This window comes from Lepisosteus platostomus, chromosome 25, assembly GCF_059453375.1.
Source record: "Lepisosteus platostomus isolate fLepPlt1 chromosome 25, fLepPlt1.hap1, whole genome shotgun sequence".
In the NCBI taxonomy this organism is placed as follows: domain Eukaryota; kingdom Metazoa; phylum Chordata; class Actinopteri; order Semionotiformes; family Lepisosteidae; genus Lepisosteus; species Lepisosteus platostomus.
In genome coordinates, this window is record NC_142635.1 from 16,210,277 (window position 1) to 16,225,252 (window position 14,976).

At 41.2% G+C, this 14,976-nt stretch overlaps 1 protein-coding gene across 2 annotated transcripts in view; it reads left to right on the forward strand.

Annotated features, from left to right (window-relative positions):
* The window catches only part of LOC148641239 (uncharacterized), a 120,294-nt gene that overhangs the window by 35,561 nt on the left and 69,757 nt on the right, over positions 1 to 14,976 (forward strand). For both annotated transcript variants that reach the window (XM_088619093.1, XM_088619094.1), the window contains exon 4: positions 3,054 to 3,100. In XM_088619093.1, the coding sequence (XP_088475219.1) occupies positions 3,054 to 3,100 (47 nt within the window). The remainder of the gene's footprint in view (positions 1 to 3,053; positions 3,101 to 14,976) is intronic.

Genomic DNA, 14,976 nt, shown 5'->3' on the forward strand with positions numbered 1-14,976 from the left:
CTCCTAGAACATCACCTCCTACTCAATAAGACTGCAATAGCCAATCTAGTGAGCCAATTCCATCCAGAAATATTAATATGAAATCATTATTCATTGTCTCTAAATTACACTGAGCCAGCACTCACACAACCTATATTAGGTACAGTACAGTTTTACTGGCTTAAGCTCTGCTTATGACTATCACATACTATGCTATTTTGTGTTGAGTGTTGTTATTCATAAAATAACAGAGGTGCTTTGCCATTTTTTTTACAGGGAGTGTAATGCTTGGAGTTCCCCTGGCACTGTCTTGTTCATTTGCCTGTGTAGATTTATAGTCGAGTTAAAACTGCCTGTATCACACTAATGGTAAACACGGGCTTTGCTCCCTCTTGTGCTGTTTGGTTCTGGCATCAGCACAGAGAAGAACAGCCAGATACAGTCCTGGATCAAAGTAACACCCTACTCTGAATCTTATGTGTCTCGTGTTAGAGACATTTACAAATAGGCCTGATGCAATTCAGATTTCTCAAAGGCAAAGGCTGAATGTCCTCGTCTCATTTGTAGGCCTTCTTGTGTTCTTATGATATCAGATTGTTTGCTCCCCTTTTCGCTCCAGGGCTAGGGTGCTGTTGCACAGAGCTGTATATTGTAATGTCAGAACAATTACAGAAGTGTTTATATCATCTGAATTTTCCTGTTATTTCAGTTCTTGTTAGTTTCCTATCTTATGTTTGTTTCCACATGGCCTGCTGTTCTTGATTCTTCTTAGATAGTTTTTTTGCCAATCCAAATAACCTCTCCCACAACAAGGTTTCTCAGGTCTAAATGGGAGGAAATTAGGTCAGTACAAGACAGGCTTCGGCAGTGCTTGAACGCGTGTCCTCAACACACTTCCTTGCAGTCAGCTTGGGATTTATGTCTTGAGCAGCCGGGTTTTAAGATTGCTTCGATATGAAAAACATGAGGAGAGACAGGAGGGACTAATGTTGAGCACACATGATAGAACATGGAAGATATTGCAGACTGTCATCACCTTTTGCCATCATTTATGTCTGTTTTGTTAAGAGACCTTATAGGACTGCAAGTTGCTTTGGATAAAGGCTTTTAATAAGTAAAATGAGATTGTTCAGGTTATACAGATCAAAGAAATGTCCTTGAAAGCGCTGGTTTATATGATACGTAATTCACCACTCAACTGTGTTATCACTGTCTGCAGCACATGACCATTTTACTGTCAGCTATCAATCCAAGTAATCAAAGGCAGGGAAACACATACAGCTTTCCCAACACCACTGCTTGGTAAAAATTGGTAATTATCTGCTGTCTCATAACTCCTTTTCCATGGGTTCTCCCTGGAAGAAGAACTAACTCTGTAATTACTCTGACAGGTTGATGAGAGAGGAAGAGACATGAGAGCATAGCAGGCGCTGTAATGGCAGAAACTGAGCCTCTGCAGCAAATCTGAGATTGATGAGTCTTTGTTCTGTACAAAGTGCTTCATAAAGGACCTGACAGGCCAGTGATGATAAAAACACATGTTTAGGACTCAGAGTGACTTGATCTGGCCCAAGCCCCTTTCCAGCTCTTAATTCATCCCATAGATCAAGCTAGAACCTGTCATCTCACTGCTGCCTCCATAAGATGGTCCTAGGGACGACTGGTCCCTGTAACGCATAGCGATTTGTGGTTAAGTAGTGATTAGAATTACAGTATGCAATGGAGTCAGTCTGAAGGTAGAAAACCCAAAAGCACTCTTGGCAAAGATATGGCAATAAATTCAGTCTGATAAGATCAGGGTCGCTATTTACCATGATTGGTGTCCTATAAAACACCTGCTACGATGTTGTAGTTGTGTCAGAATATGTTTTAAGAACAGATGAAACTTATTTGAAAGTGTGTGCTATTTTGGGGTGTTTTAAGTATATTCAGCCGGAGGTTCTGTAATATGTAGCACTGCCTACACTCTCTGTGCACATGTGCGTTTGCTTATCAGCCACAGTCAAGACCAAGTGGGTATTTGTGTGTCTGGCATGTTTTGCAAATGTACTGGTTCTGTCCTGACAACAAGTGGCTAGGCTGTGTTGTCCCTGGAACAATCTGACCTCTTTTCGCTAGAGGTCAAACAACAGGCTGCACATGCAGCTTTTGACATTTCTGCCTCATAGCTGGGGATGAGACAGGGGCTTATGGTTTAATTTGATTAGTTTATTTTTAGTTTGGGGAAAAAAAAGTCTGTTGTTTTAATCTAAGGAGACAATGTATCCCATCCACTGCATACAGAATAAGAATAGACTCAGATTTTTACTGGGAAGTGATGTGAATAGTGTAACAAAAAAGTATTTTTGGGCACATAATCTCACATATTTGACCAGTTTTTTTTAAATAGGGTGGAATGATGTGATCTTTTTTTTAGTGTATAGATGCAGAGGATTGCTTATGTTTATTCTAAGCCCCTGTATTCCTGCCTCAGACATTGTCTTGTCTGAAGAAGACAGTGGTACAATTACAGAAACCTTGCAGATAGTAGTAATGCCCTGCTCTGAATCTTGTTCCTCACAAAACTAGGCTTAATTCTTAAGTGAAATCTGGTTTTAAAAAAAAAGCTTGCAAATATCCTGAAGTAACCATAATGGAAAAAGTCTGTGAGTCCTTTTAAGGTCAGTTTACCTTTAAAGAGCAAAATTAAAAGCCAGCACCTCAATGTTAAAGGACCTGAAAGCAGCCTTGTGGGTTTGGGAGAGCATGTTCAAACTGTTAACTTCATAGCAAAGAATCTCGCAGTTTATGACCGGATCTGCAGCTGTCCTACATGAAAATATAATGTGTTAATCCAACTTGCATGTTGTAAGAAAAACTAATAGCAACCAATGCAAAAACCTGACTGCTCTAACAGACATTAACAGTCCAGCAGACACGCAGTGACCCCGTTTGATCATGAGATGCATACAGTTCGATTCGGAAGAAGTAGACATACTGTGTCTGTGCACATATGGTTTTCTGATGTTTTGATATGGTGTTTAACTGTATCTATTGGTTTTCTCTCTGTCTTTCATTTTCTCTGCGTTGAGAAGCCAGCCCCAGCGAGGAATGGAGTCCTTTGTTAGTCAGCCAGAGTCAGGTCAGTGCTGTAACTCTTCCCATTTCCCCTCTTCTGTCCCCCCCACCGTCAGACCGCTGTGATAAAGTCTGACGAATGGGGTCAATCTGGTCGCCTCTGGCGGATTTACTGAGGCGTTCTGCGATAAACGATTCGATACCAGGATGGTTTTAAGCCAGTGTGGAGTGAGAAGGGGCTCCCAATTTGCTGGCACTTCTTGTGACATTCATTTCACATCGTCTCATTTTTCCACACTGCGTGTGATGCGCCTGTGTCCCGGCTGTGTGTGCGCATCTGTCTGCAGTTTCAGCTTCACTGCCTTGCGTGTGCGTGTTTGTTATGTGGATTGCTTTCATCACGGCTCCTGTTTTAAGGGCTGCTATTTTAGGCTCTTCAAAAGAATCGCAGAGAGGAAGCGCCGACGCTCATTTTCAAACCACCTTGAAAGGGAATACTAATATCGGATCAGATTTAGTCAAATCAGATCTTCCTTACCAAATGCCACTTTGTACGAGGCTTTCTGTGTCCACTTTGAAGTGCAGATACTGGTTTAAGATCTCAGTACCTTTCCTGTGTTAAGCAGGATGGCCAGTTTTGCGTGCTGTGGAAAGACCTGTTCTGGTGCTGGAGAATCTGGTATTGCTGAAATAGGTTTAGAACGACAGAGACACACCAACCCTCATCTCTGTGTTTACAACATCAAGGGTAACGATTTGTTACATGTGGCATATCTTAACAAACGCCTTATGTTTGTTTTATGTGGCATCCTGGATGCTGCAGTTCTCTCTTAAGTGACCTATAAATGTCACTTCAAACTCTCAGTAAGATGTAAACCCTTCCTCTTGAGAACTGATTAATTTTAAACTTTCTGAGTGGATTGTTCAGCAGAACAGCCTCTAGATATGTGTAGTTGAAGCCTGCAATATACTGTAAATTTCTATTGTCCTACAAAATATGTTTTTAAGTTGCTCTGCTAGATGACAAATGAATTTTGAATCATCTGTTGCTTTTCTGCCTGAACACAAGATTTTAGGGACCTTGGGATATCCTTTTATAAGATGTCAACATTTGTAGGAGACTCAGTGGTCAGATGTTAGTTTCCAACAGTCATTTCTGATTATTATTTTATTTTAAAATCTTAACATTTAAAACTAAAGATAAAATAGAGGAGACACCAGGGAGAAACTTTATTTTCAGTATAATTGAAACGTTAATACAGCTTATCCACATAGGGTGTGCAATCATTAGCTGTAATAAGTAATTTATTTATAAATCCTTGTCTATCAGTGGTACATCCTTCTCATTTTTAAACACTTTGATTCTAGCAAGTGGCAGTTTAGAGGTTTTTTAGCAGTGAATTAACTGATTTTAAGCTTTATCTATTATTTGCTTGTCTATAATACAGTAATCTGGTTTTTGTACATTTTGTCCTCCGTCCTTCACTGTTTTCACTGACCAGTAACGATTATAACCATGTACCTTCTGAACTGGAGGGCTGTCTGTCTCAACACACTGGAGATTAGGAGTCTTGGGACGTGTTCCATTTAGAATGTTCATTTTTTGTTTTAATGAGCTTTGAGCTTGAATACTTTCATGCCTAGAAGGTGATTTCCTTATAAAAATGTAATAGAACTTCAGCAGTTAAAAGTAGTGGAAAAAGTAGTGGAGCACTGCTTGCACTTTCAGTGTTAGCTCAGAACTATGTTATATCGGGCCTATAAAAGTCTACAAACCCTTACTGAAGAATTACATTTTGTGGCCAAACAGCCTGAACTCAAGACATTAATTTTACCTTTATTCAGACATTGTAACGCACAACCCTCAAGTGGAAAACAAATCCTCCAACATTCTTTCACACTCAAGCGCTTGCTGATGAAAACCAAGAAAAATGGTTTGGAAAGCAAACTCACCCCTGAGTTAGTACATGGTGGATGCAATTTTTGCTTGAATTAAAGCCATATTTCTATTTGGATTTGTCTGTACCAAAATAGCACACCTAGATTTGGCGGTTTGCACATTCCTCCTTACAGAACTGTTCAAGCTCAGTCAAATTGTGTGGAGACTGTTGATGGACAGAAACTTTCAGGTCTTTCACCAGATGATGCACTGAACCTGTCGTTGCAAAGGTAAGCAAATTAACAAGCTATTCTGCATCTGTGGGCCAGAAAGGGTGCAGATTGAGTAAAAGTAAAAAATGACGGGACTGTTGGTTCTGAGATTGGAAAAAAAAAACATACTTTTATTAATCATTCTCGAATTATTGCTCTTGAGAAATTTGCGGTAAATCTTTTAAAATACTCCCCAGCTGCTCTCATGTGCTTTGCCTGGGCTCAAGTGCAGCTCAGATCCTACTGCGAGAGCAGTGTGGTCAGTCAGTGGTCTCAGGCCTCAGTGGACTCACGACACTCAGCTGAGACACCTCACACACATCATCCGTCTGCATAAGAGAGGTCAGGGAGTGAGGCCCCTCAAGACTGAGCTCCTATCCAACCTCCTGAGAGAAAGGAGAGCAGTCAGATCTGGTTGTTCAGCCCCACGCCAGCTGTTCGACACCTCTTTCACAAGGTGAGCACAAGATGGAGCATAGCCATGCCCATGTCTGATGGTCTAGATCTTACTCTCACACCAGAGAAGCAGGTCAGGTTAATGTTTCCATAAAACAACACATAAGACGTGTTTGCTAATGAGACCACCGAATGTTATTTCTCAAAAGAATGCACATGGCTGTAGCAGCAGGAAGCTTTTGGGGTACTGAGAGGTCAGCTACATTTATTAGGGTGCTCACCCATTGCCTGATAAGCCTCCTGCTGTACATGTGCTGCCCTGTTATCAGGGTCATTTGCAGTATAAGAAGGGTATAATGTACAGAGTAATTACTTGGAGCTTTGCCAGGTGGTCTGTCTGCTGTGCTTCTCTAACAAGTCTGTTGGAAAAATTATAAAGCTTTTTTGGAAGATGATCTAAATTTAAAGCTTATGTTTATGGCATTTCTCAAAGCTTAAGTAAAATCTTTCTCCTTGTGGTCTATAAATCCACATTCATTTGATATCAGCACATGATTTTCAAAGTCGTGAGATCAAGTTTTGTTTTACATTTTTGCTGGTTTTCAGAGACCGATTATTTCACATTGCGGATAAAATTTCCCCATTCTCCTGTATTTCTTTTTCCATCTCTCTCCCTTTCTTCCAGTTCTTTACTTCCAACATTTTTCTGACAATTCATATGCTAATAGAGGTCAGGAGATGAGGTGGTTCTCACGTTCAACTTGAAACTCAGGCCTTTGTGTGACTGAAGCATAAGCTGGAGAGACAGAAGCCAGAACTGAAATTAAAATCTGCTGAATGACCCAGCAGGGAGAGGCTGGTGGTGGGGGATGCCACAGCTGCTGATATTGGATGAATCTGAGATAGCCGCAGTGGTTCCCTGCACTTTCATTACAATTGGAATTGGAAAAAAGAAAACCTCATGTTCTCTTTTGTTATTCTTTTGAAACATTGCTGTCTTTCCAGTTCTTTCTCATGATGTTGGTGCAATAGTGTGTTTCTCTCAGCCCAGATTTTTCTTTCTGGGTTGGCCTTCTCTTTTTCAGTGTCTTGGCATGTTAGAAAGTGTTGGGGTTCATTCCACACTGGTTCCAAAGCTGAACCGCAAAGAATGCAAATTGAAAAGAAGACTTGAAGTTAAGACGTAAACCTAGTTGGACTCATAAGTTATCCCACAGGTAGACTGTGTTCTATACAGTATTTGGGAGCTTACAGGATATACCATAAACCAGTCCGAGTTATACCATTCACTGTCTGTGCTGGAAGCACTCAGTGGCAGTATGGACTGCTGTGAGAGCTGCTGGGTCTGGGTCACAGTAGCCTGTGAGATTCTTGACTTACTGTGCACCAGTGACTCCTGCAGCTGGTCAGGTGTATGTGAGACTGAGCTCAATGAAACATCCACCCATCCTCACATTGGGCCTAAGGTTCTGTGGTTTGCAATATACTATCACAAGTGTGAAACAAAATGCAGATGCAGGTGAGTGTGTGACTCTTGGGTCTGGACTGGGGGCTGAAATGATAAGCGTGGCTGAGTTACTACTGGCTTTTCTATACTGAGCATGTGAAAGAGGAACAAAATGATTTCTGATTCTGCTTTATTACTCCGCTCTGTGTCCAGCTCTGCTCTGCTCTTGTGCGGGATTGCAGTGTGCTGCTGAGTTGCAGTGTACCGGTATGGCAGGAACATCCATGGGGTTTGAACGTCTGTTTGGAGCTGAGAAACGGGAAGATGGCTGTGTGTCATGTGTCATGACGAGCTGCCCATGAAAAACCCTGGATTCTCTCCAGTTTTCAGACACAGCTTAGCTGAATGATGCATCAGGGATAAAACTTATCTCTTGAAAGATAAGTTGATAAGACGTGCGCTTGGTGAAGTGCAAAGAACTCCGATATGCAAGCTTCACATTTATTGTGTGTGTATTGGGTTTCTACAGTTTTTAATGTGTGGGGGGGATAATCAAGCATCAAAAGTTGTTTTTTGTTAAAAAAGTTTTTACAACTTTTATTATTTATGGATTTATCATTATATTATTATAATATATTATTACACCATCATGAAGTGGGTGAATAGCTCTTCCAAAACCATGACTCTTCAGAGTTAAGTCCTCCTTGCAAAAACACTGACTTGAGGAAGCAATATTTGCTAAGCAAAGACAGGAAATATGGGCTACGGCTCCTTTAAGTTTTCTTTTGGTGCTTGTCATTAAAATAAAAAAGAACTGAAGTCAGCCTCGAAAAAGCCTTTATTTCCAGTGGGGCACGTGTCGAATACAGCAGCTTTATTGCTATGCATACATAATGCATAGTTAATGCACGAGATCAAATTAAATAATGCGTTTGTTTTTTCTTAGAGCACTGATAATTATTTGCTGTGCTACTCATACCCTCTTTTTAGGTCTTTTCTATAATTATTTTATTTATGATGTCTGTCTAAATAGGTGCCTGTTTCTCTGTAATTAACTCATTTAGCATGCCCATGATTTTCAATCCTTTGTGGGAAATGTTTTGTTATTGCTGGAGTTGATAGGCTAAGGACTTCATTATTCTTTTCATAATTTTTCAATGATAGCCAGATCATCTCAATTAACCACACAGATTTCTGTCGGCAAATGATTTGAACTGACATTAAATCAGCAATTATATTTATTTGGAAAAATATAGCTTCCTCCTTCATATTTCTTTAATTTTATTGCCTCTCTCTGCATATCTTTGTTCATTTTACAGTATTTGTACAAAAAAAGGAAAGAGAAAGTAACATAAGTAACAAAGTTTTGCAGAGCCCAGTACTAGAAGCCGCTGTTATTGCCGTGATACAGTGGCAGAATGGTGGAGAAGGCTAGAGAAAATTCAGGTTGTCTGTGAACGTTACAATGAGTAATAACTTAAGCCAACAACGCCTAAGAAACCTGTTCCATACACACACAGTTCTTGGTGTAAAGAGGTTTTTGTCTTTGTCCCTAAATTCCCTTTTAGGTTCCAAATGTGACCCTGTTTATCTATGTTTTGCTCTCCAGCATAATCTGAAGTATTATTCTGGATTGACCCTGTCGATCCCCCTTAGGTCTTGTGTATTTATAACTCCTTACAGTCAACATTCAAGATGAAAGTGATCTATTTCCTTGAACCTGTACAAAGTTCAGGAGAACAGAAATTCTTGTTGCTCTGCTCTGAGCTCTTTCTAAGTTTTTGTCAATTTTGTGTTATGGTGACTATAATTGAACGTGGTTTTCTAAATGAGGTCTTGCTAAAGTACTTAAGCTTGAGCAAAATGTCTCTTGATTTAACTTTGCTATATACTCAAGCATTCTGTTTGTCCCCTCGGTGGTGGGATGACCTTCCCACAGACGTTGGGACTGCTCAGTCCCTGGCTACCTCCTCAAGACACACCTGTGACCTCTCAGCCTGCAGTGTTCAGTAACTCTTACACTGTAGTGCACTTAAATACTTAATGTTCATTTTGGACATGTAATTGGCCTGGTGCACTTATTTCCTTTAAATGTGGATCACATACTGGAGACCTGCCTACATTGCTGCTTGACAGCCACACTCCCTTTATGCTTGCTGTTGTTTTGGTATCTACTGCTTCTTTTTTTTTTGCTTTGTTTTTGTGCAGAACTCGGAGGTCATTTCTTTTACTAACCTGAATGTGCTTTCCTTTATTGTAGTTGTGTAACATTTAACTTAATTTTCTGTACATGCCTATAATAAGATCTGTTGATCCTTTGCACCTACATTTCATACAGCAAATGCTGTAAGTCTCCATGGATGTAGCACATATAGTAAGCTTTTAGTTGTTTGTTTGTTTTCAGCCCATCACTTGCAACCTTTTTGCACTCATTACTGTTTCAGTCGGGTACTTTAAGTGAAACCTCACTATTTATGAATCTGTCTTCTCTCTCCTTCTCTGTACTTATGGCAAGTCCAAAAATGCGGTTCCTTTTGCCTCTCTTTCAGTTCCCTCTCCTGAGCTCCGAATAAAAAACGGTAATAATTTGTATGCATAAACTGGATTGGATGTGTCAGTCTTGATCCCTCCAGGGCTGTAACCCTGATAGATCGATCTGTGCTCAGACATCTTGGCTGACCACCCACTTTCTCTCTAAAAACAGCGGCTGCGTTTACCTAGAAGTTGTAAATTGAAATATGACATCCCCATAAATAATGCTATAAAATCATGGTCTAGTCACTGGAAGCAGATGGCCGGCAGGGCTTTGTAGCACAGTTTTTATTGCTGATCACAGATTGCCCTGGTATAGTATTCAAAGCAAATTTATAAACATAAGAACCTGCTGTTTGTCTAAACAGGTGATGCGGAAGGATGCTGACAACCAGATTTTCTGAGCACACTGCTGAAATGTGGGCACTGTGCATGATTTTAAAGGGCCTATTCCTGCAGTGGCATTATCCTTCTTTTGACCATGCTGCAGATTTCACATGCTTTCTGGAAAGTGTCTCATGAAAAGTGCAGTTCAGTCATTCAGAAATCTTCCACTTCCGCGAAGCAAATCAAGGCATTTTCATGATCGTTGTTTTAGTGCTCAGTTGGACACTCAACTGCACATGACTGTAATGAGTTCTTCATTCCTACAAAGAGAAAACTCTGTTCTCCATGTGGGCACTCATGAGACCTACTCCATCCTGTCTTGTAGACTCTCACTTGTACTTCTAGGGAAAACCTTACCAGTTCAGGGGCAGTGAAGCAAACAGAGCAGAACATAAGAGATATTAACAACATAATACTTTAAAATGGCATTGCTTGAACATAATTTCCTGCTGCATTGAAGAATTCAGGTTGAAACATAACATGTTGTGGGAAAACAGCAAGTTAATCAGTTGCCTAATAATAGTGGGCATGTACAGTACATGGCTTCGAATGCAGACTTTGATGATGAGCCCCTGAGCAAAGCCCCATGCAGCACTCGCTCCACTCCACCCCACTGTAACTGTAGGTACCTCCATTCTCTGGGGGAATGGACCCCAAAGAACAGAAATAAGAATATGAAAATCTGAAGACGACCGTGGAAAACAGACGGTTGTGCTCAGTCATTACAGCCTGCAGTTTCAGAATGCTTGACTTGGACTACGTGCCTGAGGAGAAACGTGGAAGCAATTACTTCTCAACACATGGAGATTTTGTGGAAAGGAATGGCAAACCATAGTCATGGGGAGTTCCCCTTTCTCACTTTAGTATGGGGCAGAGCTCAGACAGAGCATTGAACTGGCTTCCTTATATGCTCTGAGTGTGAAAATAAGACATTGCTGGTCGTGGGGGGCATGGGTGTCACAGGAATCCTGATGATGGTGTGGTGGCATACTGGGTAAAGTGAGAGGAGGTCTGTTAGTTTGGTTTTGTTATAGGCTTCGGTCCAAACTTTTTTTCTTCTCGGACTTTTCCATTTTAGCTTAGAGAAGTATTTTCAAAAGGTGACCTTATTAATGAATTTGAAATTATTGTTGTATAAAAGCACACATTATTGTTGTATTTCCTGTTTAATCAGAATTTTTTTTTTAAAGTTAAGCTATAACACTGTTCCATTTCCTTTTATTAGAGTTATGGTTCCAACTATTTAAAACGAATGTCCTTTTTCTAAAGCATTTACTCCGTCATTAAATGCTTTTGTGTCCCTCATATACCATTCAGTGTTATTAAGCCTCTCCCCACACTGGCCTAAATTGCTCTTTGTGGAACAGCAACGTACTTTTCATGGTTTCAAAAATGAACACAGGAGTCTTAATGGGATCACATGACAGCACCATACATATTTAGTCTGACCTCCATTAATTTAAAATAACCTCTTTTAGCCTACATTGCACCTGTGCCTTTTGTTAATGGCTTCTCCGGTTTCTGGTTGAAGTGGTAAAAAGAGCACCTTCTCCTCTGTTTGGTCAATGCCTCTTCTCTGTCAATACCTGTATTAACCTGACTAAGCTCTTCCAAAGACTATAAGAAGCCCCCCTTCCCCCCCCCCCCCCCCCCCAGAAGGCAGAAAGGAGCTGTGAAACAAGCTGACAGTTTGTTTTTCAGAGATGTTACCCTCACGTTGCCCCCTTGCTGTGTGCTCCGCCAGTCCCAGAGCCCCGAGTCCGATCCTCAGAAAGAGAGTGCCTGGAATACCTCTCTGTCATTAGTGCTGGTTACGGGTGAAAAATGGAATCCAAAGTACCGTCTTGAAGCCTTTTTTTCAGGCTTGCTGTTTTTTTTTTTTAGTCCTTTCCAAAAGACTGCACCCAAAAAAATAGGGGTGAGGAGAAGTCCATTTTTCTCTCGAAAGTGTGCTGTGGTATACAAAGATAAAGCAGAATGTGACACTCCTGTAAAAGGCTGTTAAGGTAAAGTATGAGCTGTGGAGAGTTTTGGCAAACCAATGGAAATGGTAAAGCTGCGAACACTGAGCCAGAGGCCGCTCCACAGAGGGCCCAGTCACCCCCCGCAGTGCTGTCAGTTGGCAGCCCGCCCTGCAAGGAAGTGGATCCTTTCCCTCTTCCATCTTTGCTTCCTGTGTGTCTTGCCTCCCGATGGGCCAGTGATCTCATCTGTGCTAGTTCCAGCAAGGCAAGGACGGGCCTCGTGTTCGGATGTACCCGACAGCCTTGCCGCGTAAAGGGTGACGTTCTACCAGTGGGTGCTCTTCCACGTCTGTGGATGTGTTGATTTCTTGATTCCTCGGGGTAGGGTGGGGCAGTACAGGGGCCAGTGTAAACAACCCGTTTTCTTTATTCCTCTCGTCTTGAGGCTGGCTTTAGATCTCATGTGATTATTTATTCTTGCAGCCCTTCCTTGGTGTTGGGAAGGTGGGTAAGTGTGCGACTGTCCTATACGCCACAGCGCCAGACTGTATGCATACTGTTCGCCATTATATGGAGTACATTTACATACATGGATGTTACATTTGGAGAGAAATGTAGTTACATATGCTGCATATGAACAAATTCTGAAAAGAGTGTGACACTTAGAAGTGTGGATGACCTGTTATATGAATTCCAATAGTATTATTAACAATTACAGCAGGGTCTAGACATCTGCAGTTCTAACCTTCTTTGGCTAATGGTGTCTTTTATGGAAGAAGAGCAGATCAGGATTAGTCATTAATCAGGATTTATGACAACTTTTAAATTAGCATCTAGTGAGTGAGACTCTCCTTCCTGCCTACCCAAGTACCCACCCCCCAGCACCTGCAGCTCAACATGGTCTTGTTTTTATATCGTAACGAACCCTCCAGGTTCTGTGTCCGAGCTATGGGGAATGACAGGCTGGAGGTGACTTTACAAGCCCACTGACAGATTTATTGCCTATTTCATTCCAGTGGGGTGTGCTAATTGCTGAGGCAGGGAAAGTGCAGGCTCTACACTATGTTGAGGGGGGATTCATGTTTATTTTAGCTGATTACTATAAGTTTGTGATTGCTGTTGTTTCTTGTCGTTAATCTGTTATTTAACCTGAAGTCAATGCATTAGTGCTTTAATTCTTACTAGGGAGGGTTATTATGTCCTTTAACTGTACATACTATATACTGAAGTGCATTATAAATGAATTTGGTTATTTGCAGCAGTTCTCTGCACTGAACCCTTGACAAAGTTGCGACTCTGCTTTACTTAATGCACCCGTGCTGATGGATTATTAACTGCGTAGGCAATGTTTTTTTCCCATATGCCTGTACCCATTTGTATTTGTTTCTCCCCTTCAAAACTGATGCAGTGTCAGCCTTGTTTATCTTGTTTATCCTGTATAGCCATCCACTCCTATGGCTTGAGAGAGAGAAGGAGAGAAAGACAGCTATTAATCTTCTCAGACTATTTTATTTCATGGTGCAAAAATTGCTGCCGCCCAGACTATCGTTTTTTTGTGACAGGTAATTATTCTAGTCTGAGCCACCCCACTTCTCTCCCTTACCAAGAAAAAGGCACATTCACTGTATCTGTCCCAAGGGTTTACTGTGAAATGAGCTTCTGCCTGGCCGACCTAGATACCTAGCAGAATGCGGGCCAATGGTCATTTTCCAGGCCCACAAAACCTAGCTAGGAAATCTCCTAGAGACTGCTGGGACTCCACAGTGCTAGTTATCTGTGATATAAAGGACAGCAGGGGGAGGAGCAAGCACACACAAAAACACAGGAGTGAGGTTGTTACACAGTGCACGTCTCTGGGACCAGCTTCTTAAAGACCTTGTTAGCCTACAGAACAGCACCAGCAAGTCTCTCCTGTCTTCACAGGGTAACGTGGCAAGACACTGTGGTGTATTTTCATCTCTGAAAGAGCTCAGCGAGTCAAGTGATGGAAGTGGTTTCTTTTGTAGTGTTGAAAGTTTAAAACCTCCAGGTGATGCTCTTGGAGCCCGGGGCTCCTGTTCATTACCAGGAGTGGCAATAAATTCCCATTATTCCTGTACTTGAGAAATCATGATAAAGTGATGCGAGAGCGCAGAGAAAGCATTGCTCTCGCGCATAAAGTGTGGCTCTTATTGTCCAACAGGCTTAGGTAAGCATGCATTACATCTAGGACTTTAAAACCTGGTTTCACAGTTGAACAGACAGGCCATTGCTGGCCCCTACTGGTGAGACTATTGACTTTTTACAGCACCCCTCGTAGTAATGTGGCATGGGTCCACAGAACTCCTGCACTGTAGCTAGCAAAAAGCTAAGTAATCCCAACTTACTGAAAGGGGATGTTAAGAATGATTGAAGCTTCATTAAACTGCATTTATTGATCAAAAATATTGGAGATTTCTGTGGTAGTTGAACATTGACAAAGCACAGAAATGTACAATCTTTAGTTTTGTAAACCATAGTTCTGCAGCCATGGTTGGGGTCTTGTCTGTCAACACAGACTCTCATATTGGTGTGTAAGAGAAGCACAGGTGTAGCATCGATAAACGTTTTGGCATTTCAGGTATGAAATAAAGAAAACTAAGTAAAAAGCTGCTTTGAATAATTTGATGAGATGAATTGGGGTGAAATTACTGCACCCCGATGACGGTGAAGCAACAATATTTTTTAGACAAGACAAATCAAGACAAATTATAAATCAATTAAAATTCCTAAATGAAAACCTTTACAGAGTCCAGTGTTTCAAGTCCAACAATGAATGTATTCGTGGTCAAGATCAACGGTTTACAAGTTGTGTGAGTACTGGAGAGCTCTTTGCCTGGAGGGTGGCTTTGATTTCAGAAGCAAAATCACCCTAACCTTGTGCTACTGACCTAAATAGAGTTCACAGCTGTGTGTAGAGAAGGCTGTATTGTAGGCCCTTCTGAATGAGAGTTAGGTTTTAATCCTCAAAGATCTGTTCTTGTTAAAGACCTTTGGTATTATTTGTACCTTTCCTTGGGAAGCAGCTTCAAAGCCTGCATTGAT